Source organism: Saccopteryx bilineata, chromosome 3, assembly GCF_036850765.1.
Source record: "Saccopteryx bilineata isolate mSacBil1 chromosome 3, mSacBil1_pri_phased_curated, whole genome shotgun sequence".
NCBI classification, from domain to species: Eukaryota; Metazoa; Chordata; class Mammalia; order Chiroptera; family Emballonuridae; genus Saccopteryx; species Saccopteryx bilineata.
Genome location: NC_089492.1, coordinates 271,459,571 through 271,472,026, shown reverse-complemented (window position 1 = coordinate 271,472,026; position 12,456 = coordinate 271,459,571). Strand labels below are relative to the sequence as shown.

The window sequence follows — 12,456 nt, the reverse complement described above, 5'->3', positions numbered from 1 at the left end:
GTAATACAACCATTATGGAAGAAAGTATGGCGGTTCCTCAAAAAATTAAAAATAGAACTACCATATGACCCAGCCATTCCTCTACTGGGTATATACCCCCAAAACTCAAAAACACTGGTACATAAAGACACATGCAGCCCCATGTTCATTGCAGCATTGTTCACAGTGGCCAAGACATGGAAACAACCAAAAAGCCCTTCAATAGATGATTAGATAAAGAAGATATGGTACATATATACTATGGAATACTACTCAGCCATAGGAAATGATGACATTGGATCATTTACAACAACATGGATGGACCTTGATAACATTATACTGAGTGAAATAAGTAAATCAGAAAAAACTAAGAACTATATGATTCCATACATAGGTGGGACATAAAAATTAGACTCAGGGACATGGACAAGAGTGTGGTGGTTATGGCGGGGGGGAAGGAGAGGGAAAGGGTGGGGGGAGAGGAGGGGCACAAAGAAAATCAGATAGAAGGTGACAGAAGACAATTTGACTTTGGGTGATGGATATGCAACATAATCAAATGTCAAAATACCTGGAGATGTTTTCTCTGAACCTATGTACCCTGATTGATCTGTGTCACCCCATTAAAATTAATAATAATAATAATAAAAACAAAAAAAATCCAGCACCACAGCTTAACAGCCTTTTGCAACCTAATCAGGCAAGTGAGGTGGGGGTTGGGCAGACTGTCAGCTTACAGCCAATTCCCACACCTCTGTGCCCCCAAAATCTAAACTCCAAAAACCCTGTTGGTTTTTTGGTCCCCAACAGGCACATGTTTCTCTGGAATTCCACAGGGCGCACCTGGAAATCTTCTAGAGTGCACCAGTGCGCCCTGGCGCACACTTTGAGAACCACTGCAGTAAGGTGTGAGGATCATAACATTCTTAAGAACTAGCACAAACCTTGGTCGTCATATAATCTGCTCAGCCTATTGTACAGATGGGAAAGAGCCCCACGGAGGGAAATTGCCTGTCTCCAAAATCTGTCCCTCCTCTGGAGTTTCTTAACTCAAGAAGTGGCACCTCCAACCAGCAAAGTGCCAAAGTTCAACCTCGATCCACACCATTCAGTCTGTCTTTTTGATTTTTGCTTCTAAATACTCACAAATCTATTCACAGCTCTCCATTCACACTTACTAAGCTAGTTCAGGCCCCATCATACTGTTCACATATCAGGGCTTTTAAGCATGATACTCCCTGTCTGGAATATGGCTGGCTCCGTATTCAGGCCTCAGACCTTCCTTGCCCACCTTATCCTACGTACCTCTCCCCCATGATTTCATTCTATTTTTATATCACAGCACTTACCACATTTATTCACTTGTTCACTATCTTTCTCCTCCACTAGAATATAAGTTCCCTGGTATCAGGGACCATGGCTTATGTTTTTTGGTCTCCTGTTTATCCCTAGCACCTACAACAGGACTTTTTAAATAATGGCTGTTCAAAAATATTTACTGAATGAATAAATGAATGATCTGGGCTACACTACTTCAATGGCCCCGAGTCTCCCTATTTTTTTTTTCATGCCTCTGCATGAGACATAGACTCAGGGAAATAGGAACTCTTCTGATTGACATGTTAATTACTGAACAGTATCAAGGAGTCCTGAGAAAAGAGGAAACTCAAGGCCAACTGTGAAATCAAAATAATTGGGACTGACTGATATGGTGACCAGACAGCATCAGGGAACCTGGTATCTGGTGGCAGCTCTGCTGCCTGCTGTGACCTTAAACAACTCACTTCAACTCTCTGAGCATCTTCCTCTTTTGTAAAGAGGTGATATTGAAATCTCAGTGATACAGGGAAGCTGTAAAAGTCAAATGAAGATGCATGTCAAAGTGCTTGTACTCTGACATAGGGACATAGGGAAAACTTCCTGCCCTTTCAGAGGGTGCCACTTACCTTCCCAGGAGTTTCCTGCCTTCAGATGAAGGCAGATGCTGTACTAGGATGGAGCTTCTCTTTTTTTTTTTTTTTTTTTTAATTTTTATTTTATTTTATTTATTTATTCATTTTAGAGAGGAGAGGGAGAGACAGAGAGAGAGAGAGAGAGGAGAGAGACAGAGAGAGAGAAGGGGGAGGAGCTGGAAGCATCAACTCCCATATGTGCCTTGACCAGGCAAGCCCAGGGTTTCGAACCGGTGACCTCAGCATTTCCAGGTTGACGCTTTATCCACTGCGCCACCACAGGTCAGGCGGAGCTTCTCTTTTCTACTATCTTCAGCTGCTCTGGCTGGGCCCAGTGTCCTACCCAGGGCATGACTCCTGCCAATAAGCATGTGGCTGGTGGGTACTGCTGAGAGCTTATAGGCACAAGGACAGGGACATCTGGCACACACAGGTTGATGCAAGAACCTTCTGGGCCTCAGTCTTTCCCTGAGGAAAGCAGGCTTAATTATCTCATTTCCAAGACACAAGACGGTCACCAATGTAACAGCAGTGGGTGAAGAGTATCGCAGGATAGATGGTCCCAGAAAACACCAGGGAGAGCCAGAGTCACGAAGCCTCAGGGCTTCAGGTGTGCCCAACTTTTGGTTTAGGACAGCGGTTCTCAACCTGTGGGTTGTGACCCCAGCGGGGGTCGAACGACCAAAACATGGGTCGCCTAAAGCCATCGGAAAATACATATTTATTATACAATACATTTTAAAATACATATTTATTATACAATACATTTTTAAATACATATTTATTATACAATACATTTTAAATACATATTTATTATACATTTTAAAATACATATTTATTATACAATACATTTTTAAATAAAATCTGTATTTCCGATGGCCTTAGGCGACCACTGTGTTTTGGTCATTCGACCCCCGCCGGGGTCGTGACCCTCAGGTTGAGAACCTTTGGTTTAGGAGGTTGTGCCAGTTTGTCTTCTTTCAGTCTTCTGGAATCAAAGCTTCCTCCTTTAGCCATTAAAAATGATATTGTTTACTTAGTAGGCCACAAGAAGTATCCCAACCCCACAGAGAGATTATTCAGCCTGAAAATAAAAAAAAAACACAATTTCCTGTACTTGCAAAGTATGGGTGAAACGATCCATTTAACGTCAGATTCTCTTTTGACATTGTTTTGTCTGTCTCCTTTCCTCTGCTGGCCTCTTAAATGTTGGTAACCCCTGTGTAGTTCTTCAAAATGTAGGGAGATTTTACTTACCTAAAATTCAGAAGTATGGGAATTTCTGATTTTATAATTCTTTAGTGCTTCCCTTCTCCAAATTCTCCTCCAATCTGCTGCCAGACGGACTTTTCCAAAGCACAGTTTGATCTTCTGGCTCAGAAATCTTTTCTTGGTGCCAATAGGATAAAGTTCACATTCCTTAGCTGGGAGTCACTAACTGCCACCGCTCACTTTTTCAGCTTTAGATTGATTGACTTGATTTCAATATAATTGAGTCATAGAATATATATATCAGTTATAATTAGGTTCAGAGAAAGCCCAAATACTAGGGGGTTAAATAATATAGAAGCTTATTTCTTAAGTAAAATTTATTTCTCAAGTCCTGAGGTGGGCAGAGAGCTTCTAGGTGTAACGGACCCAGGCTCCTGTGATCTCATTGCTGTCCATCTTGACATGGTCAAAGATGGCTGTGCAAATGCCAGCAATCATGTCTATATCCCAGCTAGGAGTAAGGTGGGAAGGGAAGAAAAAGTTCAGGACAGATGCCAGCTATATCTTAAAGAGGTTCCTAATAAACTGATACCTACCACCTCTGCTTACATCACAAGGGACAGGCCTTGTTTGCTGCAAGGAAGGCAGGGAAGCAGTGTTTATTCTAGCCTACTGTGTGCCTACCTGAAAGTTGTCAGTTTTAATTCTCAGGAATGGATACTGGGGAAAATCATAAGATTCAAACATAAATGTTCCGCCTCTATAATTTTGCTTATTCTGGTCCCTTAGTTTGTAATGTTTGTCTCTTTCCTGAGAAGACAGTAATTAATCCATTAAAACTCATCCCAAATGTCACCTCCAGTCTCCCGAAGGTACTCTTCTTAGGACATTTGCATGGCTTTCCACGAGTTCTCTAACCATTGTTATGAACCTTACTCCTTCCTGTTTGCCTCCAAGTCCATACCAAAGGCCTGCGCCTTCTTCATGGCTGCAGGCTCATCACTCCATCCAAGCCCAATAGAGCCTTATCTTAACTTCATTCCTATAACCTTTGGGAAGCTTTTTCACTTGCCCACATAGGCCATCTATACAAATTGTTCATTCCCTTAACCTCGAGGATGGAGGACAGGGGGATGGGAGGAACTTGGGTGAACTGGAGCTGATCCTAAACCCAGGTGTATAAGGTGGCAAATCTTATCCACAGGGCACCTGCAGACCTTCCCCAGCCCCAGGCTGAAGCTGAATGCTTTCTGCAGAGGACAGACAAGATGTTCCCAAAGGCACAGGGTCATGCTGGACGCCCATGTACTTGCTGGGATGAAACTAAATCTGAGTGTACTCTGGCCTTCTGAGCTGATTTTTCCACATCACTCCTTAAAACATCTGAGTGCCTACCTGGTTTTGAGGGTAAGTCCTGACTATGTGACTTTCTGTTTTGACCTTTGCCTACTGTTCCCACCTGTCCTCACATTACCCCCACATCTTGGCAGTGGCTATACTTGCTTGTTGTCTATTGGCCAGGTGCCAGGCTCTCATGGGCCTTCAACTAAACGTGCTGTTGACTTTGCTTGGTAAACCTTTGCCTGCTAGGTCTTCAAAATTTGCTGTGACCACACTTCCTCCAGGAAGCCTTCCTTGAACCTTTAGGCAGAGTTGCTATGTCCCCACTGCCATTTGAACAACTCTGTATCTGTCATCAGCATACTGTAAAGGTCTATCCCCTGTGCTAGGCTAAGGGCCAGCCTCACATCTCTCACAGGCATCTGGGGTCTCAGGCTGACACTAGGCACTCAGTAAGTACTCCCTGAATGAAGCTCTTGAGCTAAGGGACAGAGGGCCAGGTGTCAAAGGAAACATCCTAAAGTCTAGTTCTTTACTTTGGGTGAGTGGATCAAGAAGCAAACACCAAAGTCATATAACGTCAGTCTTTTCTTGGAATTAAACTGCTCAGTTTTCAGGGTCCGTTTTCAAGTTTCCCCTCAGGAAGGCACCCTGATCCCGGGCCTTGGACAAGACCTTATGCTCTCAGCACCTTACGTGTCTTTAGCACACTGATCACTACGGTAGGTATTGTGGGATTACTGGTTTAATGCAGGATTTTGCAACAGTGCCGATATGGCATTTTAGGCTGGATAATTCTTCGCTGAGGGAGGCTGTTTTATACACTGTAGGATGTTTTAGCAGCATCACCAACCTGTACTCACTAGATACAGGTAGCAACCCTAAATTATGACAGCATCTCCAGACAATTACCAAATGTCCCAAGGGGTAAAATGACCTCAGATTGAGAACCACCAGTGTGACATCTATCTCCCCAGTTAGAATGGATGTTCCATGAGGGTGGGCTAGCTGCCTCAGACCACAGTTCCTCGGTTACTCAGCCTAGCACTCACCTGTGAGCTGATCTTCGCCTGCCCTGGATTGAGCCGTGCACTACCTGAGAATGAGTGAAGCTTCCTTTTTAGAAGATTCTCCTCTGTGGGCTTGGGTGGTTTAAAGGCAGAGATTGTGTCTTATTGGCTTTTTTTTTTTTTTTTTTGTATTTTTCTGAAGCTGGAAACGGGGAGAGACAGTCAGACAGACTCCCGCATGCGCCCGACCGGGATCCACCCGGCACGCCCACCAGGGGCAACGCTCTGCCCACCAGGGGGCAACGCCCTGTTGCCACCAGAGCCATTCTAACGCCTGGGGCAGTGGCCAAGGAGCCATCCCCAGCGCCCGGGCCATCCTTGCTCCAGTGGAGCCTTGGCTGCAGGAGGGGAAGAGAGAGACAGAGAGGAAGGAGGGGGGGAGGGGTGGAGAAGCAGATGGGTGCTTCTCCTGTGTGCCCTGGCCGGGAATCGAACCCGGGACTTCTGTATGCCAGGCCGACGCTCTACCACTGAGCCAACTGGCCAGGGCTCTTATTGGCTTTTGTACCTGCCAGGCTCATCCTATCTTTGCTCTCAGGCTGTCAGGAAATGATCGCTGGGGGACAAATGGAGGATAGGCAGGGGGCGCTTCTAAGTCCTCAGAGGCAGAGGCGGCAGGTGCACAGGGATGACTTCTATTGGTTGTGATTGTTTTCAGGAAGTTCAGACTTTATTAGATACCCTGAGGCTGCCCTGGCGAGAGCCTTGGCTGACTTCACAGCTGTCCTGGTGGGAAGTGACAGGAGAGGGGCAGCCTGAGGAAGGGGGAGGGCCCAGACCAAAACCTAAGGGGCCCAAACCAGTGCTGTTGAGCCACCTCCCACCCCACTGTGCCCTGGCTCCTCTGGGATTATCCCATGGTGAGAATCTGTTTTGAAGACGTGAAGGGCTGCATCGAAGCTTCTAAGGCACGCTGGAAGTCCTGCAGTGGGACCTCGGAGCAGGCAGGAGCCACGAGCCGGCCTCGGCGGATGAAGTCACACAGAGTGAGGATCAGCTCCTTGAACTGGTCTGTGGGAGGTTGGAGGCGGTCAGATGGGGAGCGGGGGGAGACAGCAGCAGCAGGACTTGGTGACAAGGCACATGTGTCAACCCTGCTGGTAGCAGCTGGTGCTGAGCTCCAGGAGAGCCTCAAGAGCCCAGGGCCTGGCCACAGAGAGGATGGCTGTGGAGGCTGCCTGGTCCCCACCTGTTTTCAGGACAGTGAGGTCCAATCCAGGGTGGGGCCACAGAAGCATGGGGAGTGGCCCCAGGGACTGATGGGCAAGCAGAGTGGTGGCTCAGACCCACAGAACCTGACCGGGGTGTAACCTGGCGTCTGAATGGGGGAGGGGCAGGATTAACTTGGAGGCAGGGAACCCAGAAGAGGCACTGAGGGAGGTGGGTGTGCTTGGCATACCAACTGATGTGGAACAGAAGAGCTTTGCTCAGGAAAAGGAGCTCTCCCTGACAGCCAAGGACTCCCTTAGAATCCCCTGAGTTGAGGCCACCAACATCACCTCCCACTAAAGGCCCAATGGTGCAGGAAGATAAGTGAAGGGCTTGGCCGAGAAGTACTTTTTCATAGACACCAGTTCATTCAACATTCCCATCTAATCATATCCCCTGCCCAACACTTCAGTGGCTCCCTGACTGCCTTTAAGATAGAGTCTGAACTCCTTAAAGAGATTCATAAGATCTTTTATAATGTGGTTACAACCAATCAGTCCAGCTTCCCACTTTCTCTGATGGGCTTTTTTTTTTTTTTTTTTGTATTTTTCTGAAGTTGGAAACGGGGAGGCAGTCAGACAGACTCCCGCATGTGCCCGACTGGGATCCACCCAGCATGCCCACCAGGGGGCGATGCTCTGCCCATCTGGGGCATTGTTCTGTTGCGACCAGAGCCATTCTAGCGTCTGAGGCAGAGGCCACAGAGCCATCCTCAGTGCCTGGGCCAACTTTGCTCCAATGGAGTCTTGGCTGTGGGAGGGGAAGAGAGAGACAGAGAGGAAGGAGGGGGGGAGGGGTGGAGAAGCAGATGGGCGCTTCTCCTGTGTGCCCTGGCCGGAAATCGAACCCAGGACTCCTACACGCCAGGCCGACGCTCTACCACTGAGCCATCCGGCCAGGGCTCTGATGGGCTTTATGCACATGCTAACTTTTCTACCGAAACACCATAGTTACACCACCGCTTTCCTCTCCTCCACTTGGATAACCCCTCGGCACCTTCAGTCCCAGCCTGGGAGCCGCTCTCTAGGGAGCCGGACCACCAGGAAAGGAAGAATAGTGCGCTGGCTCAGGTTCTGGAGTCAGGGAGACCAGCTAGTCACATCCTGCCTGCACCACTCCCTCGGAGGAGTGACTTTGGGCAAGCTCCTTAACCACTCTGAACTTCAGTTTCCTCTTCTGTCAAACAGGGCTAACAAGAGTTTGCTTGTTTGTTTATTAATTCATTTATTTAGGTTTTGAGAGGAGGCTTATTGAAGCTGGGGACAGTGAAACAAGGAAGGGCTTAGGACAGAGAAGCACAGGAGAGAGCCTGGGCGGGGCTGCACTGGCTCTCTAGAAATGTTATGGGGGCCTGACCTGTGGTGGCGCAGTGGGTAGAGTATTCAACCTGTATGCTGACGTCACCAGTTTGAAACCTTGAGCTTGCCTGGTCAAGGCACATATGGGAAGCAACTACTATGAGTTGATGCTTCCCACTTCTCCCCCTTCTCTCTCTCTCTCTCTAAAAATCAATAAACAAAATATTAAAAAAAAAAAAAAAGAAATGTTGTGGGAAAGAAGTGAGCCATGGCAGGGCTGCTGTCAGCTCACTGGAGAGTCAGAGAAAAGGGGCCTTGGAGACAGGTCCAGAGGGTTAGCCCAGACGAGCTGCCGCTGCCCACTGCTCCCCTGGTTGCAAGTCTTTCGGGGACCTTTCGAGCTTAGCTGATGCACACCCGAGAGGGAAGAAAGGCGTGGGTGTGCTCCCGGGAGGGAGAGTGCTCTAACCACAGTTTAAACCATTAGGACATTTAACTTGAGGCAGAGGCTAAGTAATGTGTCCAGATCTCAGGGCCAGGCTAGGCAGACCCTCTCACCAGAAACGGCAGGATGCAGGTGGGCTGGCTAAGAGTGTGTCTTCTTTGCTTGATGTCTGCCATGGCAGTCTCCCCACTGCCAGCTCCTCAAGGGCGTGGGCAGTGTGCACCTTGTTCAATGTTATGCCCCCAAGAACTAGCCCGCTTTAGTCCAATAACTACTTGCTAACTGGAGGTGTAGTCAGAGGCTGTTTTCCTTTATCCTATTGTAGGGCTAGGGGTCCAATCACCTATCCAGGGCTCAGAGTGGCTGGTTATTTCTGCAGCAGGCACTGCCTTCTTGTGTGACCCCTGGCAATGGCACCATCATGCACTCACCTGGATCATGGGCCTTCTTCCACTGGGACATCCAAAATCCCCGAAGTTTGAGATCCTTAAAAATGAGCTGGCTCTGCGGACACAGAAGGACATACTGGGGCTCTGAGGGCAAGAACGTCAGACACCACTTAAGGTATATATTCTTCCCCCAGGGACAGGGCAGCTGAGTTTAGACAACTGTGATGTCCAGGCACATCTCCAGGCCTGCCTCCCCCACCAGCTTACCACCGAAGCTGTGACAGGCTGCTTGGCCATCCCCCCATAGGTCACCATGGTTCCTCCAGGCCTGAAGAGTCAGAGAGAACAGAATGACTACAGGCAGATTCGAACCCCTTCTGGAATCTGTCACAGTGCTTCTATTCCAACACTGAAGCCTAAACTTTTCTTTTAGATTCCTAGGTCCTACCTGGGACCTAATAAACCAGGAGGTAAGAGTCTATATTAAAAACAACAATCCCTGCCTGATCAGTGGTGGAGCAGTGGATAGAGCATTGACCTGTAACGCTGAGGTCCCAAGTTCGCACCCCCAAGGTCTCTGGCTTGAGCGTGGGCTCACCAACTTGAACATGGGGTCATTGATATGATCCCAAGGTTGCTGGCTTGAGCCCAATGGTCACTGGCTTAAGCAAGGGGTCAGTGGCTTGGCTTGCGCCTCCCATCAAGGCACATACGAGAAGCAATCAATGAACAACGAAAATGAAGCAACTACAGGTTGATACTTCTCACTCTCTCTCCCTGCCTGTCTCTCTCTCACTCTCTCTCTAAAATTAAAAAAAAAAAAAAGACTCAAAAACAAACAAAACAACAATCTCCCCGTGTAGGCAGGCTCTACTGAGAAAGGCTCAGGACCTGTCTGGCTCTACTGCACTTGCAGGGGTGCGACTTGTAGGTGGGCATGGTATGGACATTGGTCCGATCGCCTCTCTTCCTCCTGCTTTGAGTGACACCGTGTCACTTTGCAGTCTGCCTTGGCGGTTGCTGAACCTCACCTGTCGCTTCCCAGACCTTGGGAGGTGAAGCCCCTCTTTGGGCCTTGTACAAATGGGGACTGGAATGGTTCCCCTGGCCTGGTGGCTGTGGGAGGGGCACCTCAAGCTCCGCCAGAGTTCAGTGCACAGTCAACTCTGACTGCTTGTTTCCACAGCCTTTTTTTTTTTTTAAACTTCCTTCCTTTAAAAAGTTAAAAAAAATTTTTTTTAATTCATTTTAGAAGCAGAGAGGTATTGATCTGTTTTTCCATTTACTTGTGCACTCATTGGTTGATTCTTGTATGTGCCCTGAGTGGGGATCAAACCTACAACCTTGGTATATGGGTTGATGCTCTGACCAACTGAGCTACTCGGTTAGGGCCTGTTTTCATAGTTCTTTGACTACATGACCCATCTAGCCTGTGAGTTCCAGAGGGTTCCACCAGCGTCTCAGCCATCTCTATACCCCATAGCTAGCGAGTGCTAGAAAATACGTATTAACTAACATCGTTCAGGGGATTCCCGCTTTCGCTGGGAAGTGTCCTTTCAGGCACACTCCGGCTGGAGTTTACATTAACGGAAAAAGGAATGGCAGGACAGGCACTGTTAACATTGTCCAGTGCTTATTCCCCTCAGTGGTGGCATCATAAGTAACTTTCAGACTTCAATTTTTCCTTAGTACTTATATATGCTTTCAAAATATTTTGTAATAAGCGTCACGTTACCTCTAAAATCAGAATCTGGCCCTGGCTGGTTGGCTCAGCGGTAGAGCGTCGGCCTGGCGTGCGGGGGACCCGGGTTCGATTCCCGGCCAGGGCACATAGGAGAAGCGCCCATTTGCTTCTCCACCCCCCCCTCCTTCCTCTCTGTCTCTCTCTTCCCGTCCCGCAGCCAAGGCTCCATTGGAGCAAAGATGGCCCGGGCGCTGGGGATGGCTCCTTGGCCTCTGCCTCAGGCGCTAGAGTGGCTCTGGTCGCGGCAGAGCGACGCCCTGGAGGGGCAGAGCGTCGCCCCCTGGTGGGCGTGCCGGGTGGATCCCGGTCGGGCGCATGTGGGCGTCTGTCTGACTGCCTCTCCCCGTTTCCAGCTTCAGATTAAAAAAAAAAAAAAAAAAAAAAATCAGAATCTATTTTTTTTTTAGAATTTATTTTATTTTAAAGATTTTATTTATTTTTATTTAAGAGAGGAGAGAGAGAGAAGTGGGGAGGAGCTGGAAGCATCAACTCCCATATGTGCCTTGACCAGGCAAGCCCAGGGTTTTGAACCGGCAACCTCAGTGTTCCAGGTTGACTTTTCCACTGCACCACCATAGGTCAGACTAAAATCAGAACCTATTTTTAAAAGCTAATGAAAAATTTAAAATCTAATAAGCGAGGACTAAGTGACTTTTCAAGATGCCCTGAGGTTATGAATCCTTAACTATTCCCCTTGAGGTCAGGCCCTTGGAGAAACCAAGCTGGATGGGCTTCTCAGTCACCTTAATGAAGGCGGCTGAGAAAGGAAGGGCCCAGAGAACTTTGGGCCCAGACAGGACTTTGGCCCCAGTTTCCTACTCGGGGTCCTGCTGACTGGGCCTTGGCTTGCAGTGGCCCCGGGACTGGACGCTCCGTAGTCCTCTCAGCTAAAGGCCCGGAGAGTGCTGGCGGACCGGGCCGGCAGGGCCGGGGGACTTACGCTAGGTGCCGCAGCAGCTCGGTGGTGCTCTTCCCGCCGACACAGTTGAGAGCAAGCCTCGGCTGAGGCATGTTCTGGAAAATAAGAAGCCTGTTGTGAGGGAGCTGCCACTTTACATGTGGGTTTTTTGTTTTTTTTTTACAGAGACAGAGAGAGAGTCAGAGAGAGGGATAGATAGATAGGGACAGACAGACAGGAATGGAGAGAGATGAGAAGTATCAATTATCAGTTTTTCGTTGCGACACCTTAGTTGTTCATTGATTGCTTTCTCATATGTGCCTTAACTGTGGGCCTTCAGCAGACCGAGTAACCCCTTGCTCAAGCCAGTGACCTTGGGCTCAAGCTGGTGAGCCTCGCTCAAACTAGATGAGCCTGCGCTCAAGCTGGCAACCTTGGGGTCTCGAACCTGGGTTCTCCACATCCCAGTCTGATGCTCTAACCCTGCGCCACCACTGGGCAGGCTCTACACGTGGGGTTTGAAGCTGCTGCAAACAGCACTTCCCTGCCCAGTGCCAGAAGGAGGAAGTGAAGAAAACAGGCTACTCTGGCATTAGAACTCTCTTTCTTCCCTGCCCAGGAACGGCCTTTTCTTTACCAACCTAATCCTGTTACCTGTTGGAGAATTTCATTCAGAGCTCAACCCCTCTGGGGAAGGACAGATAGAGGGCATCTACGGTCCATAGCCAAGGACCTCCCTCCCTTCCCCAGTGCGCCTCTTCTCAGCACTCTGAAGTCCGTTTATGTTACACCTGCTGCTTCAGGAATGTTCTCAAGAGGTGCGTGTTCTCACGGGAGTGCGTGTTTGGTCACTCCAGAGTTCAGTGAAAAGAGGTGGAGACGTGGTTTGGTCACCTAATAGGTGTGCAAGGGGCTGAGG

The 12,456-nt window shown here is 48.6% G+C and overlaps 1 protein-coding gene across 2 annotated transcripts in view; it reads right to left on the bottom strand.

Annotated features, from left to right (window-relative positions):
* Nucleotides 1-6,202: 6,202 nt before the first annotated feature.
* MECR (mitochondrial trans-2-enoyl-CoA reductase) overlaps nt 6,203-12,456 on the bottom strand; it is a 31,332-nt gene continuing 25,078 nt past the window's right edge. For both annotated transcript variants that reach the window (XM_066269864.1, XM_066269865.1), the window contains 4 exons: nt 11,580-11,653; nt 9,163-9,223; nt 8,938-9,010; nt 6,203-6,565 (listed from right to left, as the gene is read on the bottom strand). In XM_066269864.1, coding sequence (XP_066125961.1) covers nt 6,405-6,565; nt 8,938-9,010; nt 9,163-9,223; nt 11,580-11,653 — 369 coding nt within the window. In that variant the 3' untranslated portion in view covers nt 6,203-6,404. The remainder of the gene's footprint in view (nt 6,566-8,937; nt 9,011-9,162; nt 9,224-11,579; nt 11,654-12,456) is intronic.